Genomic DNA, 20607 nt, shown 5'->3' with positions numbered 1-20607 from the left:
ATACATTTTATTGTTGGATGTAACTGGGACCCTGTGTACATAATTTCGCTCCACCACATGTACCACATGAGGTGCGAATGACAATAAAAAAACTCTGACTCTCTGACTCTGACTATACTCAGAATCTGGGGTTACAGTATGTAACCAACGTTTTCGTATTAACCTCTTGAGATGTGAGGACTGTAGTCCAAATTTCCCTTCAAACATATATTGATCTTTCTCCTGACTGATCTGTAAATGAGTTTTATTCAGACTGTGTCTTCTGCGCTGACATCCCTGATGATACAGACCCATTTGAATCATTTTGTTCATGTCCACAAATGTGTACAAGATATAAAATAAATAAAATCTGTCTTTAATCACAACCCTGAGTGTCCAGAAGACTCACTCTGGATAAAACCATTTCACCAGATCTGTCAGGAGAAAGGGAAGTATATAATGTTTGAGTAAATAGTAATGATTTTTTTCATGTTTTCACTAAATTTCTCTGGTCTTTAGAGTCTACTCCAGTCACAGAAACAATAAGTGTTTCCACCTCTTCAGTCTGTTAGTGACTCTCTGAATTAGACATCCTCTGATTTCCTTTTGTTTGGAGGAGAGTTAAGATGTTTTAGGTCTGTAAACCTTTGGAGGTTGTTTTTTGTTCCTTAATATTTGCTTTGATTTTTATGATAAGCTGCTTGTTTAACAAACTTTTATAAAATAATTTGTATTTTTTATTTGTATCAGTGAATACATACAAACATAAGCAGCAGTTCTGACTGTTGAAAAAAGAAAACATGGTGTTTTTATGCTGCAAATAAAATATTCATGTTAAAATGATGGTTCCATGTGCATCTGTCGTTCAGATAAAAGGCCTCTCCAAAACAAACTCCCGGGCTGAGTTTCAACCCCGGCCCGCCCGTGGCTGCAGGTGTGAGCCCAGGTTGTGTCAGAAGGACCATGCTGCTGTCCAGCCTCTCCTGAAAAGACCAAACCTTGACCCTTCAGTGGTATCCAACTTCCGGCCTGTCTCCAAACTCCCATTTATTTCAAAACTACTGGAGAAAATAGATGAGTCCCAGTTGAAGTGCTTCCTGGAGGATCACGCCATCTTAGAGCTATTCCAATCTGGCTTTAAACCTCTCCATAGCACTGAAACTGCCCTGCTGAAGGTCTTTAATGACATTTTCTTAACCACTGATACCAGTGATTCTGTGCTGCTTGTCCTGTTGGACCTCACAGCCGCCTTTGACACCATCGACCATGAGATCCTCATTGCTAGGTTGGAGCAGTGGGTGGGCATCACAGGGTCAGCCCTCAATTGGTTCAGATCCTACCTCACTGACAGATCCTTTTGTGTCTCCATCAAGGATTTTAGTTCTGCAGTGCAGAGCTTAAATGGGGAGTTCCACAGGGGGTCCATCCTGGCTCCCCTCCTATTCTCTTTATACCTGCTGCCACTTGGTGCTATTTTCCGGAAACACAACATGCCCTTCCACTTCTACGCCGATGACTGTCAAATTTACTTCCCCCTAAGACACAATGGTACATGCTCTATTCAACCTCTGCTCGACTGCCTGGCTGACATCAGGGACTGGATGGCTTTAAATTTCTTAAGTTTCAATGAAAAGAAGTCTGAAGTCATGTTGTTCCCTCCCAACGACACAATCACAAACCACTGTATTGACCTTTCCACTCTAACCCTGTCAGAAAAACAAAGAGTCACTAATCTGGGTGTGATAATGGACCCTTCCCTGAAACTTAACAATCATGGAAACATGATTGTTAAATCATGTTTCTTCCAACTGAGGCGGCTGTCTAAACTGAAGCCCATATTGTCCAAAAAGAACCTGGAGACAGTAATACATGCATTCATTACATCTAGGCTTGATTACTGCAATTCACTCCTGTTTGGTATCAGTCAGACCTCCATTGCACGTCTACAACTGGTCCAGAATGCAGCAGCCCGATTTTTAACCAGTACAGGCAAAAGAGAGCACATTACACCAGTTTTGGCCTCACTGCACTGGCTACCGGTTCACTTTCAAATCCAGTTCAAAATACTCATGTATGTCTACAAATCACTGAACAGTGTCGCCCCCCCCATCCCTCTGATTTGCTACAACCGTATGTCCCACCACGCTCCCTGAGGTCAGCGGACCAGTTGCTCCTCACAGTTCCAGGAACTCGTCTTAAGCGCAGAGGTGACAGGGCCTTCTCTGTAGCAGGACCAAGACTCTGGAACGAGTTACCTCTGCTTGTCTGACAGGCCCCCTCCCTCTCGGTTTTCAAGTCCCGTTTAAAAACTCACTACTATTCAATAGCTTTCAACACCAGATGATCTGTGTTTTGAACCTGTATGCTCCACACTGGTTTGTCGTCATTATCTGCATCGTTTTTATGTCTATATTCTGATTTACTTCATTTTATATATTGCTTTGTGTGTTACCTGTTGTTCTGTCTGTACAGCACTTTGGTTGGCCTTGTCGCTGTTTTAAGTGCTCTATAAATAAAGTGGTATGGTATGGTATCTCACATAAAATAGTTGTCAAATCTGTCATGCGAGTTTGCTTGCTGCAGCGACGTCTGAAGAAGGGTCCAGCTGAAAGAACAAGAACATAGCAGCTGATTCTAAACTTCAGGGGTTTTCATCCTGTACCAAAGCTGAAGGCTGTAAGGTTTTGCCTTTTGTGTGTTAGTTTGTTAGCAAAACATCTCATGAACCAACATTTAACCTTTGGAATCAACCCAATTCAAGATGACCACCACAGCTTAGACACTAAACAAGGGCTGTAACTCAGCTGATGTTACAGATATTGAGCAAAATTGGTGTAGTAGTATCTGAGAGTCATCCCCAACACAAACTCTGACTGCAAATCAATCGGATGAGATCTGTTTTAAAAATGTTATCATTATTTTTTTAAGTCTCTAAAACCTCTTGCAGAGTTAAATTGCTGTAACTCAGTCAGTTTGACAGAGAATGAGTAACATTTTGATGTGGTAGTAGCTGAGAGTCATTCACAACACATGTGTCATTAATGGTTAGGCTGTTGATGTGGTGCATCCATATAAATATATGGGAACTGTTCTAAGCTAGCCCTGTGATGGACTTGCGACCTGTCCAGGTTGTACCCTGCCCCTCGGTCAGTGACTGCTGGACATGGGCACCGGCGACCCCCGTGACCCAAAACTGGAAGAAGCGGGTAAAAGATAATGGATGGATGTTCTAAAGTAATCTTTGACCCCATGTGAACTCACTTTGTAAAGAAGACCCACCACATAATACATTTTTATCAGTAGCTCTGTGGTTTTAACGTAGAATCTACTTTTATGAGAATGTTTTATTGAGTCTCTTTTAATCTTTACTTCATCTGTTGATTTGGACTTGTGGCATTTCTGTTATAAATAAAGTCCAGTTGTTTTTGTATTGAACGCTTTTTGAATTCTTCATGTCCTGGATGACTGAGAATCTTCACCAGCGACTTGTGGCATGCAAAACAGGAACAAACTCTTGGGGATTGTCAGGATGTGCAGTAAAACTGCTGGCATAGCTCTACAGAACCTCACAGACCTACACAAGGTGAGGTCAGTGGATAAGGCCAGGCTGATTCTGGCAGATCCTGATCATCCACTCCATGGTGAGTTCAGGTTGCTTCCATCTGGACGCAGGTATCTGCAGCCCAGATGTTGGACGAACAGACTGAAACACTCATTCATCCCTGCAGTGATCAGGCTTCTCAACCAACAATGATGATTTCTGTGTTATTTTAATGTCTTAATGTCTTGTCTAGTATTCATTCAACCTTTATTTATACAAGTTAGTTCCCACTGAGCCTCGAGGACTCAATTACAAGAGAGGCCTGTTGGATATGTACTGTATGGATGTTTTATGTGTCTACTGACTGTGAAACAAACTGGCCTTGGGGATAGTAAAGATTCTTGAACTTGAACTTCTTGAAGTACTAACTTCATACAAGATTTTGCATTTTCACAAAACTTCTTTATAACATCACTTAAACAAGTTGGACCAAACTCCATCGCATCATAAGATAAATCTAAAACTCTGTTATAAAAAGCGTCGGGTGATATGCGTTCCTTCATGGAATGACTGTCTTTTATTGTACAGAAGAAATGTGTACAAAGCTTACATAGAAATATTCCTTTTTTATCTTTTACAAGGTTAAAGCAGAACCTGATCTCACGCCCGGCGCTCTGCAGCCACCACCATCCTCCTCGCTGCACGTACTATATATAAACATCTGCACCAGTGGCTTTTCTTATCACCTGCCACGGTTTTTGTCTGAGACCTCTGCAATGTGCCCTTGATACGCCTAGTTTCCCCTGCTTGTACCTCTGCCACCGGAGTGACCTGAAGAATGTCTTTGACATGTGTATCCCAGCCGCTGCCTTTTGTTGCTGTTTGCATGCATGTATGAAGAGACAAGCCAACACTGGCCACAGCTGTTGGCAGCAAACACTGATCCTTTTTTAAAGCAGCAACAAAAACACTGTCCTCGTGCACTGAGGACGTGATTTATGTGACACGTCGACTCACTTGAGGCCCCACCGGACTTTTTTTATCTCTCTTTATTTTTTTACAGTAGCTGGACAATTGTGAATGTGCAGACATCACGTTGCCCGCATGCCGCGCCTTTAGTTTATGTTAGACGTTTCAAAGGAACTTTTGGATGAAGCCAAGCTGTCAGGGTGAAGTCTGCACTTTTCTTCAATTCTTTTTTTTCTCTGTTTCTTCAGGTGGGACAAGGTGGAGGGTTCAGAGGAAGGAGAGACTGATTGCTTCTGTCCTATCAGCAAAGGCCAAGGTTTGTCACAAACTGTCCTCACTTTCAACTGTCTTTCCTCTTATCTTCTGTTGCTTCAGTTGTTTCTTTGTTTTCATTAGTTATTGGAAAAGTGAGTTATCTGTAATAAAACAATAATAACATTGTCTTGTAAATTCATTGTTGGCGCTCTTATCACTTTAGTAAAGCAAAATATGATTTTATTGTTGATATAAAGGACTAAAGTGAGTTTTACATGAAACTCAGAAAGCTATAATTGCATAATTATAAGTAAGCAGACAGAACCTGATCTAGGTAAAGAAAAGAGGTATTTAAGTTCTTTATTTGTAAGAAGTGAGACTCTTTAATTAAATAGCTTTGTTTTTGGTCATCAGTCCTATTCTATTTCCTTATCGTCTTCTGTTAAATGACAAAAGGGTGAGGATGTTCTACGGCTATGTATGTTTGTGTGTCTGTTTGAAAAAAAGTCATAAACTACTGGAAGAATCAGTCAAAGTGACTGACAGACTGACGAAGTCTTTTGGATAAAAGACGAAAAGTTTCAACAAGTTTTTTTTTTTTCGTCCAGAGGACCTGACCTAACCTTTTGGTAGATACATCTGAAACACATTAACTTTTAGATTCATTCCAATTAAAGATGGGCACCAATGGCCAACTGGCTTTAAAAACGCAAAACATCTCTATAACATAGATCCAGGCCAGGGACCTTTCTGTGTGGAGTTTGCATGTTCTCTCCGTGCATGAGTGGGTTTTCTCCAGGTACTCCGGTTTCCTCCTACAGATCAAAAACATGCATGTTAGACTGATTGGTAACTCTAAATTGTCCCTAGGTGAGAGAGAGAGATGGTTGTTTGTCTCATTTGTCTCTATGTGTCCCTTTAATGGACTGGAGACCTGTCCAGGGTGTCCCCCACCTCTCACACAGTGATGGCCAGACATGGGCATCAGTGACCCCCGCAACCTGAAAAGGAAAAAGTGGGTAAAGATAATGGATGGATGGATGGATGGATGGATGAATGCATGTATGGATGGATGGATGGATGGATGGATGAATGCATGTATGGATGGATGGATGGATGGATGGATCTCTATAACAATCAATTTAAAGACATTGTGCTAAAATTTGTCAAGGATTCAAGGTTATTTGTTTGTCATTCCACCACATGTGGTACATCTGGTGGAATGAAATTATGTACACAGGATCCCAGTTACATCCAACAAAAGTATAAAATATAAAAGAAAAACAGTAATAAGATCTAAGATATGAACTAAGCAAAATGTGAACTAAAACCACACTAAGCACTAGTAGTATAAAAACAATACACCGAACAGCAGCACGAACATGAGTCTGTGTGAGCAGATGATATGAATGAACACAGCAACATGGAAACAGATCAGCAGCAACATGAAACAGATCAGCAGCAACATCATGTAATTTTTCACAGTGATTATTCTGTTTAGAGATTCATGAGTTTAACAGCCTCAGGGTAGAAGCTGTTCCTCAGTCTAGTGGTTCTACACTTAATGCTCCTCAACCTCCTTCCTGAGGGGAACGGGGCAAAAAGTGTGTGCTGGGTGAGTGGGGTCCTTCAAGATGCAGGTGGCCCTTTTCCTGCATCTGGAGGTGTAGATGTCTGTGATGGTGGGGAGACTGACTCCAACATCTTCTGTGCAGCCTTCACCACTCTCTGCAAAGCTTTTCTTTCTGCAGCTGTGCAGCCTCCATGCCACACATTGATGCTGGAGCACAGGATGCTCTCCACTGCACACCTGTAGAAGGAGGTGAGGACTGAGCTTCCCAGACCAGCTCGCCTCAGCCGCCTGAGGAAGTAGAGTCTCTGATGAGCTTTCTTGATCAGGCTGGTGATGTTGTTGCTAGGCCTGCCGTAATAAACAATAAATCAATCACATGATAAATGAAAATTGTCAACCTCATTTTCATTTATCGGCTTTATCGTTTCTTTGTGTCTCTCTCCTCCTACTGAAGACACTGAATGACAAAAAGCTCAACTCTGGTGCTCTTCACTGACCCCTCCCTTTCTCTTCAAAGTCCGTTTTAACTGTCCAAAATTGTGTTTTTGGATTGTTAAAAGTAGCTAAGCTAACAGGCCAACCTCTGGAAAAAAAATGTCTTGTCAAAGCTCCAAAATTCACGGTTGAAATCCGTGCCTTCGTGTAAAAAGTTTTTCTCTGCAAAAAGAAGCTGAGAACTTGTTTACTGACTTTTTATTAAAAGCTCTGTCTGAAAAATACTATGCTAAAAGCTCAAACCACACCGAGCATCTGCCATTTTGAGAACTGAAAAGAGACAGCCCATGTCACGTCAAGGGGCCTCCCTTCCATTTTTCTTAAAGAGAAATGCTGCTCGCTCCCATCCAGCCTTCGGTTCAAACTGTCATATACTGCCATCTAGTGGTCCAAAATAAGGTCATGCACACAAAACAAATTAAATATTTCTTCTTAAATTTTACAATAATTACTGATTATTGTCAAATTTCAATCAATATTATCATTTATTGCAATAATTTCTGAGACAATCGCCCAGCAAAATTTGTTATTGTGACAGGCCTAGTTGTTGCCCCACCTGAGGTTGTCATTCAGGTGCACACCCAAGTACTTGTAACTGGAGACCACTTCCACCTCAGATCCTCCTATGTGGGGCAGCTGTGGCTGAGTGGTTAGAGCAGTCGTCCTCCAATGCGAGAGTTGGGGGTTCAAATCCACCAGCAGTCACATGCTGAAGTGTCCCTGGGCAAGACACTGAACCCCTCATAGCCTTTGATGTGTGTCTCATCAGTGTATGAATGTGATAAAGCTCTGATTAGTCTCATTAGAATGATTTGTTCAATTATCTTTGTAGAGATCTAGTAGAGTGCTGTATGAATGGGTAAATGAGGACACAGATTGTTGTGTAAAGCGCTTTGAGTATCTTGAAATAAGATAGAAAGGCGCTATATAAGTACAGTCCATTTACCATTTACCATGTTCAGTGGGGGGTAGGTGTGATTGTTCCATCTGAAGTCCACGATCATCTCCTTTGTCTCCTTCACATTGATGTGCAGGTTGTTCTTCCTTCACCAGCTCTCCAGGTTTTCAACCTCCTGCCTGTAGCTGGACTCATCGTTGTTTGTGTTGCATCCCATCACCGCTGTATTGTCTACAAACTTTACAATATGACAGCCTGGATGAGTAGGTGCACAATCATATGTGAGCAGAATGAACAGGAGAGGGCTCAGCACACATCCTTGAGGGGAGCCAGTACTGATGGTTATGGTGGAGGAGGAGAAGTTGTAGATCCTCACAGACTGTGGTCTGTTTGTTAAGAAGTCTAGGACCCAGTTGCAAATGGAGGGTCTTGGTCCTAGTGTGAGTAGTTTGTCCATCAGGGTTTGGGGGATCATGGTGTTGAAGGCGGATGTGAAGTCCACAAAGAGCATATGGATGTAGGAGTCCTTCTGCTCCAGGTGGGTGAACGCAGTGTGAACCACAGAAGAGATGGCGTCCTCTATTGATTGATTCTTGCAGTATACATACTGATGAGGTTCCTCGTTGATGTTGATGGTTGTTTTGATGTGGGTCATGGCCAGTTTTTTGAAGCATTTAGCGACTATCGTGGTGAGGGCTACTGGCCGATAGTCATTCAGACCAGTCACTGTAGAGCTCTTTGGGACTGGGATGATGGTGGTGGGATTCAGGCAGGTGGGAGCTGTTGCCAGGGTGAGTGAGGAGTTAAATATGTTGGCCAGCACCTTGTAGAGCTGATCAGCACATTCTTTCAGCACCTTCCCAGGGATGTTGTCTGAGCCGGTTGCTTTGTGAGGGTTAATCCTCCTTAAAGTACTCCTCACTTCAGCTGAGGTCAAGCTGAGAAATTCTTCTTCCAGTGGTGAGGTGAATCTGGTGCTGGGTGGGCTGTTCGGGTCTTCAAACATGCGTAGAACTTGTTGAGAGCAGTAGGCAGTGATGGATCCCTAGGGCATTGTGCACCTCTGCCTTTATAATCTGTTATGGACTTAATGCCCCTCCACATGTTCTGTGGGTCTTGTGAGGTGAATTGGCCCTTGATCCTCTGTGCATATGCGGCCTTGGCCCTCTTAATACCAGCAACCAGCTCTTTCCTCATCTTTCTCAGCTCCTGTGAGTTGCCAGACCTGAAGCCAGTGTTCTTGGCTTCCAGCAGGGTGCGCACCTCTGCACTCAGCCCAGGCTTCTTTTTCAGTTAGCTCCTGGTTGTAGCTGAGAGTCATTCAACACATTCTCCAAGCACTAACTGCACAAGGCTGTTGCTCAAACCTTTAGCATCTCAGATGAATAGGATTGTTGGATGGTTTTTAGGACACTTTCAGGAAGTTATTGGATGTACTCTACAATTTTTTTTCTTTCGGCTGCTCCCTTCTTCAGGGGTCACCACAGCGAGCTAACTCGCACAAAGACATGGCAATTGTTTTTACACCGGACGTCCTTCCTGACGCAACCACAGACCACCGAGCTACCACAGCCCTCTGTGTGGAGCATAGAGCTGCCATCTAGGGTTCCTGGGGGAGCAGATGGTGGGGGTTAAGGGCCTTGCTCAAGGGCCCCAAGTGGAGCAAATGAGGATGGAGGCAGGTCTGGGTGCTTCACCTTTCCCACCCACATTTTGATGTTTTTTGTCTGAGGAGTTTAACCGGCGGTGACCTTCTGATCACAAGCTCGCATTCTCTAACCTCTGTGCCACCCCCCACCCCCATTGATGTACTCTGCATCTGCAACTAATTTCCTTATGGAATCAATCAAATTCAATATGACCACCACAGTTTTTGAGATTAACCAATAAAAAAGTGTATATCATTCAAACACTTTACAGAGACTGAGCTAAAAACATTTTTGCCATAGCTGAGAGTCATTTCCACCACATACTCCAAACGTGGCCTTTTGCATGAGACTGCACGTTACATTATTTACATTATTTGACCAAAATGGCTACAACTCTAGATTTCTCAACACAAGATATTTTGGTTTAAAGCTTTGGCATGAAATATGACAGGTGTTGTGCCTTCTTTCAAGGAATGCTAGGCCTTAAGTTCAGTATCTGTAAACCAGTTTAAGATTAAACAGCTGTTCCACTAGAGCTGATAGTCATTTAGATCAAAACTTGTTTAAATGAGACATATTTGTCCATTTCTCTCAGGGTTACAACACTACTGCACGTTCCCTGCCCAGTAACATTTCTGTAGCAGAATTTCAGGGGGTGAATTTTGCCACTCCACTCCACCCCTCTCCTTCCTGGGAAATGACCCTTTTGAGGTTAGTCATACAGCTTTACGCTACCATGCTGCCCTAAATTTGGACACAAATTACATACATTTAAGCACTTTATTACCATATTGATGTTTCCAAGCAGAAACTTTCTATCTCAAAAAGACAGAACTTTTTCAGAAAAAAGAAACAAAACAAAAAAAAACCCCACCTTTTTTTCTTTTTCATCTAACAAAGTTAAGTCAGGTCCTCTGGATGGATTAAAAAATTAAGTTGAAACGTTTCGTCTTTTATCCAAAAGACTTTTTGAGTCTGAGGAGCTGCAACAAACTCTGTCTAATAACCAGTTTGCTGGTGACAGACAAAAGTTGTTCACATGATCAAGGAGGACCATCAGCCCAATGACTGATCGTCAGCACCCTGATGACCACTTGCTATTCACAGAGGACTGAGTGATGCTAGCAATAACAGCATTGTAAGAGGGGGACAATTGGACATGGAGGCCTTCTTTTTTTAAATTAAAACCTGTTATGGTCAAATTTAGTATTTTGTCTGAGTATATTCAGGATTATAAATTAATAAATTAAAGTCATAGATGTATTCTGTGAAAAGAAAGTCTGTAGTTTGTCATAACAGCTCTGTGTTTAAGAAGGAATGTAACTTTTTATAGAATCTTACTTGGTGAAAACAGAAACACAAGTTTAGGTCACAATTTAAAAATAAACTTTTAAATGGAAATTATCCAAAGAACAAGAAAAAAATGTGAAGGCGACTAATAGAGACGATTAATGCAACATTATGATCATTATTGAAGGCCTAGCATTGTTGGAAGGAAGTCAAATTGCGTTTCTCAGTGTTTTCACTGTATTTTTTCAGAAAACACAATTACTCTGGCTATCAAATGATTTATTATATTTAAACATGCCAAAGATTTAGATTAAGATTGACTTATGTTGAAAAGTGACAGATGGAGTGGTTTTTGGTCAAACCTGGAAAATAAAATTGTGCACAGTCAAACAATTTCACCCTCAGAGTGTGTGCTGTGACTGTCAGCTTCGAGCACACATCAAATTTGACCTAATTATGTGTCAAATTAACTGAATTATAGTCATTTGTTGTGCTGGTTAAAGTCAATTAGCTTTTACAACGATATTGACTGAAACTAACTTTAAAAGTTGATCAGTTGTGGATGTACATCCAGTCATTACTTTCTGGGAGTTTCATTAAAATATATCCAAGCGTTGAAGAAATATTTTGCTAACACGCTGTCACACAACCTACATGCACACAAATACACACTGAAATAGGCTAAAATATAATTGTCCATCTCTGTCTTTTAGTGGTAAGAGATAATAAAAAACTACAAGACTTTTGCCAAACAGAGACAATAAGAGTGTAAACCATTACCCAGCCTGAGAGCTCATACTAATACACAACAAGTAATAGTATTTTCCTTGTGTGCAGTTAGGCCCCCGAGATCACATTCATGGTCATTCCTGGGCTTCACTGTAACTTCAGCTGGTAAAGTTTTTAGAGAATGTTGTTTAGAGCTTTTGCTACTACAGGTACAGTATAGGTTATTTTTCATCATCCACATTTATAACAGTGAAAAGCTTCACGACAGATGGTGCCTTCAGGACTAAGTAGTAAATCAGAAATTCTATCTGGGAAAAATCATGATATTCATGATTCATGATATTCATGATTCATGATATTCATGTATTCAGAATGTGAAAGATTAGGCAAAGTACTGACAGAGCAGCTTGAACTGAAGTTTGAAACCTGAGCTTTAGGTTAGTTGGACAATAGAGCTATTGGTAAAAAATTTGTGTTTAAAGCAAAATAAAGAACGAAGCAACATTGTTAGTGTTGCCAATCACTGATCACCAGCTGGTCCAAGAAAACTTACCAGTATATGGATTTTAGTCCATGAGGCTGAATGATGATGCCACCCAGTGGTCTAAAATGTATTTCATGCCCTGTCATATTATTTATTTGATTAATTTAGCTATGTTGGTTGTCTGTTCTGGGTTGTAAATCATAGTACAGTAGTCTCTCGTTTATCACGGATGTGTGGGACAACGCCCACCCGTGATAAGTGTACTGTAGTCCAAGTTCAAGTTCAGGTCAAGTTCAGTAAACTTTGTCATGACATGTGCCAGGCTGTAATTACACTCATCACCTGTTACTCCCAGTCTCTCTCCTTAAATAAACAATTTAAATACTGTAACATTTTACATAAACAATCCATGCTGCGTGGATTGTTTATGTAAAATGTTACAGTATTTAAATTTAAGTTGTAGAGAAGAAAAGAATAGCAGGACATCAAAGTGATGTCACACAGCTTCAGCTCTGCAGCAAGGAGCAGAAATGAACTTCTTGATCAATTACACTTCAACAACTGAACACAGAAGTTCTAAAATAATAAAAAAATAACTTTTAATACTTTTATATTTTGTGATTATGATGATTTTACAATGTGACTTACTTTGAATTTTAAGTTGGAAGACAAAAGTCAATCGGTGCATCTGGACAGTAAAGAGTTAACCCTTCACAAAGCTGCAGCAGGAGAAATGTGTGCGTGTGGCAGAGGAGATCAGCTGATCAGCTGCAGGAGGGAGATTTCCGTGCACTTGTGGGCTGCACACATGGTGCAAAATAATTTAAAATAATTTATTTTATATAAACAATCCATGACTTATCCATCAATCAGCCAATTGTGTCATGTCCAGCCTTACTTTGAAAATCTGCGATATAGCGAACCCACGATAAATGAACCGCAAACTAGTGAGGGACTACTGTACACTAAACGATATTGTACATCATGCCGACTGGCATAATTCAAGATGGGTTAGCTGCAAAAAGTGTTTCTAACTTTTACCATACATACTATATATATATATATATATATCCATCCATTCTCTTTTACCCGCTTCGGTCAAGAGGGTCGCCGGTGCCCATGTCCAGCAATCACTGTGCGAGGGGCGGGGTACACCCTGGACTGGTCGCAAGTCCATCACAGGGCCACATAGAGACAAATGAGACAAACAACCATTCACTCTCTCACTCTCACTTGGAGACAATTTAGAGTTATCAATCAGTCTAACATACATGTTTTTGGTTTGTGGGAGGAAACTGGAGTACCCAGAATACACATATGAACCACATGAATGCTCCTGCCAGCTGCTTGCAGATGTTGGATGCTGTTATCGTGGTGCACTAAGATTCATAACTGGTTGTAACGACCGTACCCATCACTGCACTCTGTACTCACTGGTCAGTTGGTCATCATTATCTACATGTAGTAGAGTTGCATTTGGGCCCAAAAATCCGATCCGACCCGGCTCCAGCCCGCAGTCATCATTTTTGAACCCCACCTGACCCGACATATTAACAGTAATTACAGGTCCGAACGTGGAAAAAAACAACAAAAAACATTTTTAATGAGTTATTAACTGTCGGGGGTGCACGGCTGAATGGGGCAGAAGATCTGAGCTGAGGGGGTGTTTGTCCTTTCATGGCCATAAAAGAGCATTTAAATCTGTTTTCTGCTGCATTCTGATTTATTCAGACACGGATCGCTCTGACACGTCTGCTTTGAGATCTCACCTGTTTGGGTCATCGGCCGCGTGCGTCCGCTGAGTGCAGCGGCTGAATGAGCGTCCATTTGGGCGATGGATCACTTACTGGCATTATAGTCCCATCTTAAGCTTAAGTGACCTTTCTACCACTTTCAAGACCGGTCAGCTCACGGTAAAATGACTGTGTGAGGCTGGTGAAGTATGGCAGGCCATGTCATCATATAATTGGACCGCGGCTGATCCTGACTCAATTAAAAGCCCGACCCGGCCAGCACATTATCATGGCCAGGCCCGCCCAGAAATTGGATCGTGTGGTCCCATGACAGCTCTAGTGTGGAGTGAACTTGGCAAAAAGGCCTTCTCCTACTCAGCTCCTGCACCTGGAACACCTTCAGCAGGAGCTGAAGTGTCTTCCTTGATTTCTTTAAGAGGTTTCAAACATTTGATAAAGTCATTCGAAAAATTAAAGCAAATATGTTCTTGTTTTTAGTATTTCACCCTGATTCATTATTTTATACACTACTCGTATTTAACTGCATTTTAATTGTAATTTATTGTTGTCGTTGATTACTCTTATTGTTGTCTGTACTTTATATGTTTTGTCTGGAACAGGTCCCTCTTGTAAATGAGTCCCTGTGGCTCAATGTGGCCAGCCTGTATAAATAAAGGTTGAATGAATTTTAAAACTGGATGAGCTGTAAACATAATCCTATCAAATCTTAAGTTTATATATATATATATATATATATATATATATATATATATATATTACAGGGATGTTAGTCAGTAGTGAAGCACAGACAAAGAAAGTTCTAAACAACAAGGCTTATTTAAAATAAATACATATATAAAACCATCAACATTCTCAAATATTAGTTGAAGAAAATGAGATAATTGGTACAATTTTAATGTCTGTAGTTTAAATATTGCCAAAGTCATTTTCTCATACAATGTCGATGTCAAGCTACAATGAAAAACACATGAAACTTTTACTAAATGCTTTATTGAACTCAAAGGCATGCGGCCCTCTGTGGAGCTGCTGTGGTTCAAAACAGATGTAAAATGAGACAGAAGTTGGACCTAAATCCACTCTGCTTTTGCTCGACCTTGAAACTGCAAATTAAAAGATGTAGTTTTTAATATTACAAAATAAAAACCTAGCATTCCTTGAAGAAATGCAAGTCAGTTACTACATTTACTGCCAGCATTTATGACTAAGACTTTATGTTGAGATGCTGTAGCTGCTTTGAACCCTGAGAATCACCTGCAAGTTTGGGAAATGTCACGCTAACAGTATGCATTTTAAATTTTACCTCAGAATCTAGAAAACTGACAGAGATAATCATTTATGTGTTCAATTCAGTTCAGTTCAGTTTATCTACAAAGTATATACTGTAGCGCCAAATCACAACAAAGTTGTCTCAGGGCACTGAGCAGAAACATTCACATACATCAAAAAGCCAGTTAGTAAAGTTTTCTATCTGAGGAAGCCAGCTGTCATTGAATCTTCACTTTGTCGCAGTTTCCCTTCCTGAGCAAGCACAGTGGCAACAGTGGAAAGGAAAACACATTTTAAAAAGGAAGAAACCTCCAGCAGAACCAGGCTCAGGACGAGCAGCCATCTACTTTGAACGGCTGGTTTAAGAGGAACAGGAAGGAGAGACAAACAAACACGGAATGGCAGGTCCAGATGTAGGTGTAGATGTAGGTGCAGATGTAGGTGCAGATGTAGGTCCAGATGTAGGTGCAGATGTAGGTGCAGATGTAGGTCCAGATGTAGGTGCAGATGTAGGTGCAGATGTAGGTCCAGATGTAGGTGCAGATGTACCCCCTATTGGAATAAAGACCAAAAAAAAAAACACTTGATAAGATAGAAACAATTACAAACACAAACAGGTTGAGCAGAGTAAGTAAAGACAGTAGCAGAGTGAGGAAGTGTGGTCAGTTTGTCCTCCAACAGTCTAAACCTATAGCAGCATAACTAAGGGACAGCTCAGGAAACCAAAGCCGACCCTAACTATAGGATTTATGAAAGACGAGTCTAATCCTACAAGCAGACAATGCGTCAGCCTCACGGACAGAAACTGGAAGTTGGTTTCACAAGAGAGGAGTCTGATGGGGGAGTGGTGGCGCAGAGGTTAGAAGATGTGCTTGTGATCTGAAAGTCACAGGTTCACCTCCCGGTACCGTCAAAATGTGGGTGGAAAAGGTGAAACACCCACAACTCCCTCCACCCTCATTTGCCCCTCCCTGGGCCCCTGAGCAAGGCCCTTAACCCCCACCATCTGCTCCCTAAAACAGGTCTCTCTTGAAAATGAGTTCTCGTGGCTCAATTAGACTACCTGGATAAATAAAGAGTAAATGAAAAGAAGATAACTGAAAGATCTGCCTCCCATTCTGTTTTGGAATCTCTAGGAACCACAAGTAAACCTGCAGTCTGAGAGTGAAGTGCTCTGTTAGGAAAATATGGAACAATAAGATCTGTAATATAAGATGGAGCTAGGTTGTTGAGAGCTTTTTTGTTTTCATTTACATTTATTTATCCAGGTAGTCTCAATGAGCCACGAGAACTCATTTTCAAGAGACACCTGTTTAGGGAGCAGATGGTGGGGGTTAGGGGTCTTGCTCAGAGGCCCAAGGTGGGGCAAGTGAGGGTGGAGGCAGGTGTGGGTGTTTCACCTTTTCCACCCACATTTTGATGTTGACGGTACCAGGAGTTGAACCTGCGACTTTCCCATCACAAGCCCATCTTCTAACCTCTGCGCCCCCACTCCCCCCAGCTTTGTATGTTATAATAATAATAATAATACTTTATTTATAAAGCCCTTTAAAACAACAACAGCTGCCACAAAGTGCTGTACATATAAAATCAAGAACATTTAAACACATAAAAACAGTTGTTAAAACATTAAGATCAATAAAAGTAATAAAAACAGTGCAGTGTAAATTCAGTGTGTGCTAAAAGCCAGGGAGTAAAAATGTGTTTTTAAAAGAGTTTTAAAACTGGACAGTGAAGGGGCTTGTCTGATGGGAAGAGGGAGATCGTTCCACAGTCTTGGAGCAGCAACAGAAAAAGCTCTGTCCCCTCTGAGCCTCCGCTTAGACCTCGGCACCTCCAGGAGCAGCTGATCAGCTGATCTGAGGCACCGAGCAGGAGAGTATGGGTGAAGCAGCTCAGAGAGGTAGGATGGAGCAAGACCATTTAAACTTTTAAAAACAAATAAAAGAATCTTAAAATGAACTCTAAAATGAACAGGCAGCCAGTGGAGTGAAGCAAGAGTGGGGGTGATGTGCTCCCTTTTTTGAACTCCAGTTAGAAGCCGAGCAGCAGCGTTCTGGACCAACTGGAGGCTGACTCCAAGGTAAAGAGCGTTACAGTAATCCAGCCGAGAGGTGACGAAGGCATGGATTACTGTTTCCAGCTGCTGTTTTGTAAGGATGGTCTTTACCTTAGCCAGCTGTCTGAGGTGATAAAAACTGGTCTTGACCACCGCTCCAATCTGGGACTCTAATTTAAAATCACTGTCCATTTTAAAACCCAAGTTAGAAATAGTTTTCTTTACATGTGGTGCCAGAGGGCCCAGATCCACTGGGCAAGGTTCACAAGAGCCACTAGGACCAAACACCATCACTTCTGTTTTCTTTTCATTGAAATTTAAGAAGTTTAAAGACATCCAGGCTTTGATGTCTTCAAGACACAACAGAAGTGGCCTAATTGAGGGGGCATCTTTCTTTTTAAGTGGCATATAGATCTGACTGTCGTCAGCGTAACAATGAAAAAAGATCCCATGCTTTCTAAGGATTGATCCCAATGGAAGCAGGTAAAGGGAGAAAAGCAGGGGACCTAAAATAGAGCCCTGTTAGAAGTAAGATTTTGAATCCTATTCTGAATTTAACAGGGAGCCAGTGGAGAGAAGCTAAAACTGGAGAGATATGATCTCTCCCACTAACTCCAGTTAAGACTAAGACCTTATGTCGAGATGCTGTAGCTTCTTTGAACCCTGTTGACTAATAATGTTGGCTTCAAAATGTAATCAGTTGTAGATGTACATCCAAGGATTTTTTTTTTCTTGAAGGTTTCATCAAAATTTGTCTAGAGGTTCATAGTATTTTTTTGCTAACATCCCCCTCCCCCTGCACACAAGGGTGGTCTTCAGCCTGAAGTCCTCTGTGAGTAGCTCATGTCTCCTCCCTGCTCCTCAGGTGCTGCTGTGGGTGCTTGTCTCTCTGCTGCCTCTGGTGGAAGGAGCCCATATGAGAGCTGGTCCTGCTGCTGTCAGTGCTGGATCAGACTCGAGCCGCCCTGCTGGCCTGCTGGAAGCCCAGGAGGAGAAGGAGTTTCCTTTCACCTTGCCAGAGGTGGACAAAAAGCAGGAGGATGAGAGCGACCCGTACTCCACGTGGCATGCTCTGTATGGTACTGAAACTCTTCTGAAAGTAGAATCTAAGATCCATCATCTGCACATGGCAGAAACCATTTGATAGTAGCTCATTTGATAACTGGACAAATTGTATTTTCTGTGATAATACAGTGAGAGCGTAGTCTGAAACTGAGTTGTTAAAGCTAAAAGAAACAGAACACTAGCTAATTGCTAAAAGTAGTAAAGACTAGTTTAATGATCAAATTAGAAAAAAATAGCTAGAAGCCAATAGCAGCAAGAGACTAGCTAAAAGTAACAGTATGGAAGCTAAAAACTTATTTATTTAACCAGGCAAATCACATTGAGATCACAGATCTCTGTTGCTAGGAGGATTGTGCCTGAAGCCAGACTAACATGCATGTTTTTAATATGTGGGAGGAAACCAGAGTACCCAGAGAAAACCCACGCAAGCACGAGAAGAACATGCAAACTCCACACAGAAAGACCCCCCGTCCAACTGGGGATTGAACCCACCACCTTCTTGCTGTGAGGGCAACAGTGCTAACCGCTGATCCATCATGCTGCTTCAAAGAACTTGAGAATAGTTCAAAGCTAAATGAAGGGTCAAACTAAAAGGTAGGCTAATAGCAAAGGGCTGAGTGGTTAGAGCAGCTGTCTTCAAATGGGAGAGTTGGGGTTCGATTCCACCAGCAGTCACATGCTGAAGTGTCCTTGGGCAAGACACTGAACCCCTCATGGCCTCCGATGTGTCCATCAGTGTATGAATGTGATGAAGCTCTGATTATTCCTTCTACAGATCTAGTAGAGTGCTGTATGAACGGGTAAATGAGGCACAGATTGTGTTGTAAAGAGATTGGAGTGTCTTGATCAGATATAAAAGTGATATATAAGTACAGTTCATTTACCATTTAACAACTAAAAGTAACGAAAGGCAAGCTACAACCAGCACTGGCCCAGAAGAGAAAAAAAAACAAATGTAGGAAATTGTTAGTTAAAACTATAAAAGGCTAGTTAAAAGTAGCAGAAGACTAAAACCTAACTATTTTGCTGAAACAGATTTAAAATACAGCAATGATTTTAAAGGAATCGAGACTTCAATATAAGCAAAACACAAAAAAATAAAAGTGAATATTTTGAAAAGTTTAAAATCCACAAAACCCAAAATTCATTGCGCTCATCTCTTGAGCTGACAGTTTTGGTATAAATGGATAAATATCACAAAGTCTGCACAAGTAGAATAGAAAGAAATGTGATGAACCTGGAGACAGTGATGTGAGTGCTGAATCAGCAGTATGTGAGAACATGTTCTGTACTTTGTGCGTGTTCGTTCTAACCTCCACCTTCCATTCTTTTCCATTCAGAGCCATTTGTAATAGAGGAGATGGACGACCACTCCAGTGTTCGCTGGGCAGGGCGCTCCCCACGCTCCTCTGACCCCACAGAACCTCAGCCGAAGGGCGCGCCGAAGAAAAAGAAGAAAAGGAAGAAGAAAGAAAAGGAGGAAGAGGAAGAAACCGCAAATGTGGACAGAAGGGGTAAAGGTAGAAGCAGGCGCCCAAAGCAGAGCAGCAGAGACTGCCGTGTGGAGAAGAAAGAGATGAGGGTCCGGGACCTGGGTCTGGGGTTTGACTCAGATGAGACGGTCCTCTTTAAGTTCTGTGTGGGCTCCTGCCAGTCTTCAAGAACCAACTACGACCTGGCGCTCAAGGCGCTGCTGGAGAACGGCTCGCTGCCTCGCCGCACCGCCCGTAGGGTCAGCAGCCTGCCCTGCTGCCGGCCGGACCGCTACGAGCCCGTTTCCTTCATGGACGCTCAGACCACGTGGAGGACCATCAAGTCACTGTCTGCTGCCAGCTGCATGTGCATGGGCTGAGGGGGCGCCACGCACTGAACAGGAAGCGATGGAGGCCATTTGTCGGGTGCAGCTGGACAATAGGAGACAAAGGTCGCAATCAGAGACTGAGGGGGAGGATCACCAGGGAACGATCGCCGCCTCATCAAAGAATGGTTTGTTTTCAACTCCATGTTCCATGCAGGATTCTCCAAACCCAGTTTTTATTCATGAAAGGAAAAGTGTTTGTGTGAAAAATGTTTTGCTTTGATGTGGGACAGACCCAACGACTGAAGTTCAGCAGCTCTGAAGAAGAACACAGTGACAGGACGGACGCTGTGTCCACGTTTATAACGTACGACGCTCACTCCAACCCAGCTCTTTGGAGCCCCTCAACCCCCACCCCCCACCCATGTTTCATATTTTCTACGTTCAGGTGAACTCAGCCAAATGGATGCCATGCATCTTCATGTATTACTGTGTCAAAGTAAAATATGTATTTATTTCAGATAAATTATTTATTTATTATGGCTTCATATGAGAGCTGATTTTATAAACTTTATAATGTAGATAAATATATCTATTTATTGCCAAGATTCACATTTCATGTTCACAGTTGCTTTGGCTTCGTACTGTTTTGTCACATGAACTCGCACCAGGCCAAAGGAAAAGCTCAGATGCTCCTCTACAGGAGGTCCTCTCCCTTACGGCTGACACGATGGAGACTTAACGTCCATTTGAACCTCAACAGCATCTTATTTTGCTCTGACAGGTAACCCAGATGTTTTAGA

The 20607-nt window shown here is 41.9% G+C and overlaps 1 protein-coding gene across 1 annotated transcript; it reads left to right on the top strand.

The window, feature by feature from the left end:
- The first annotated feature begins 4771 nt into the window (after nucleotides 1-4771).
- On the top strand, nucleotides 4772-19935 carry LOC119414410 (artemin). Its single transcript, XM_037681503.1, has 3 exons — nucleotides 4772-4805; nucleotides 17807-18020; nucleotides 19347-19935. Exons 2-3 carry the CDS (start codon nucleotides 17858-17860, stop codon nucleotides 19856-19858), a joined length of 675 nt encoding a protein of 224 aa, XP_037537431.1. The 5' UTR covers nucleotides 4772-4805; nucleotides 17807-17857; the 3' UTR covers nucleotides 19859-19935.
- Nucleotides 19936-20607: the final 672 nt, after the last annotated feature.

The sequence above is a fragment of the Nematolebias whitei genome, chromosome 9 (assembly GCF_014905685.2).
Source record: "Nematolebias whitei isolate Nwh7 chromosome 9, NemWhi1, whole genome shotgun sequence".
In the NCBI taxonomy this organism is placed as follows: Eukaryota; Metazoa; Chordata; class Actinopteri; order Cyprinodontiformes; family Rivulidae; genus Nematolebias; species Nematolebias whitei.
This window is presented reverse-complemented; position numbering and strand designations above follow the sequence as displayed.

What these genes read in the sequence shown, in the direction of transcription:
- LOC119414410 (XM_037681503.1), top strand. Translation starts at nt 17,858, where the DNA reads ATGAGAGCTGGTCCTGCTGCTGTCAGTGCTGGATCAGACTCGAGCCGC. An exon ending in CACGTGGCATGCTCTGTATG is followed by an intron (nt 18,021 to 19,346) that starts GTACTGAAACTC and finishes TTTTCCATTCAG; the next exon opens with AGCCATTTGTAATAGAGGAG.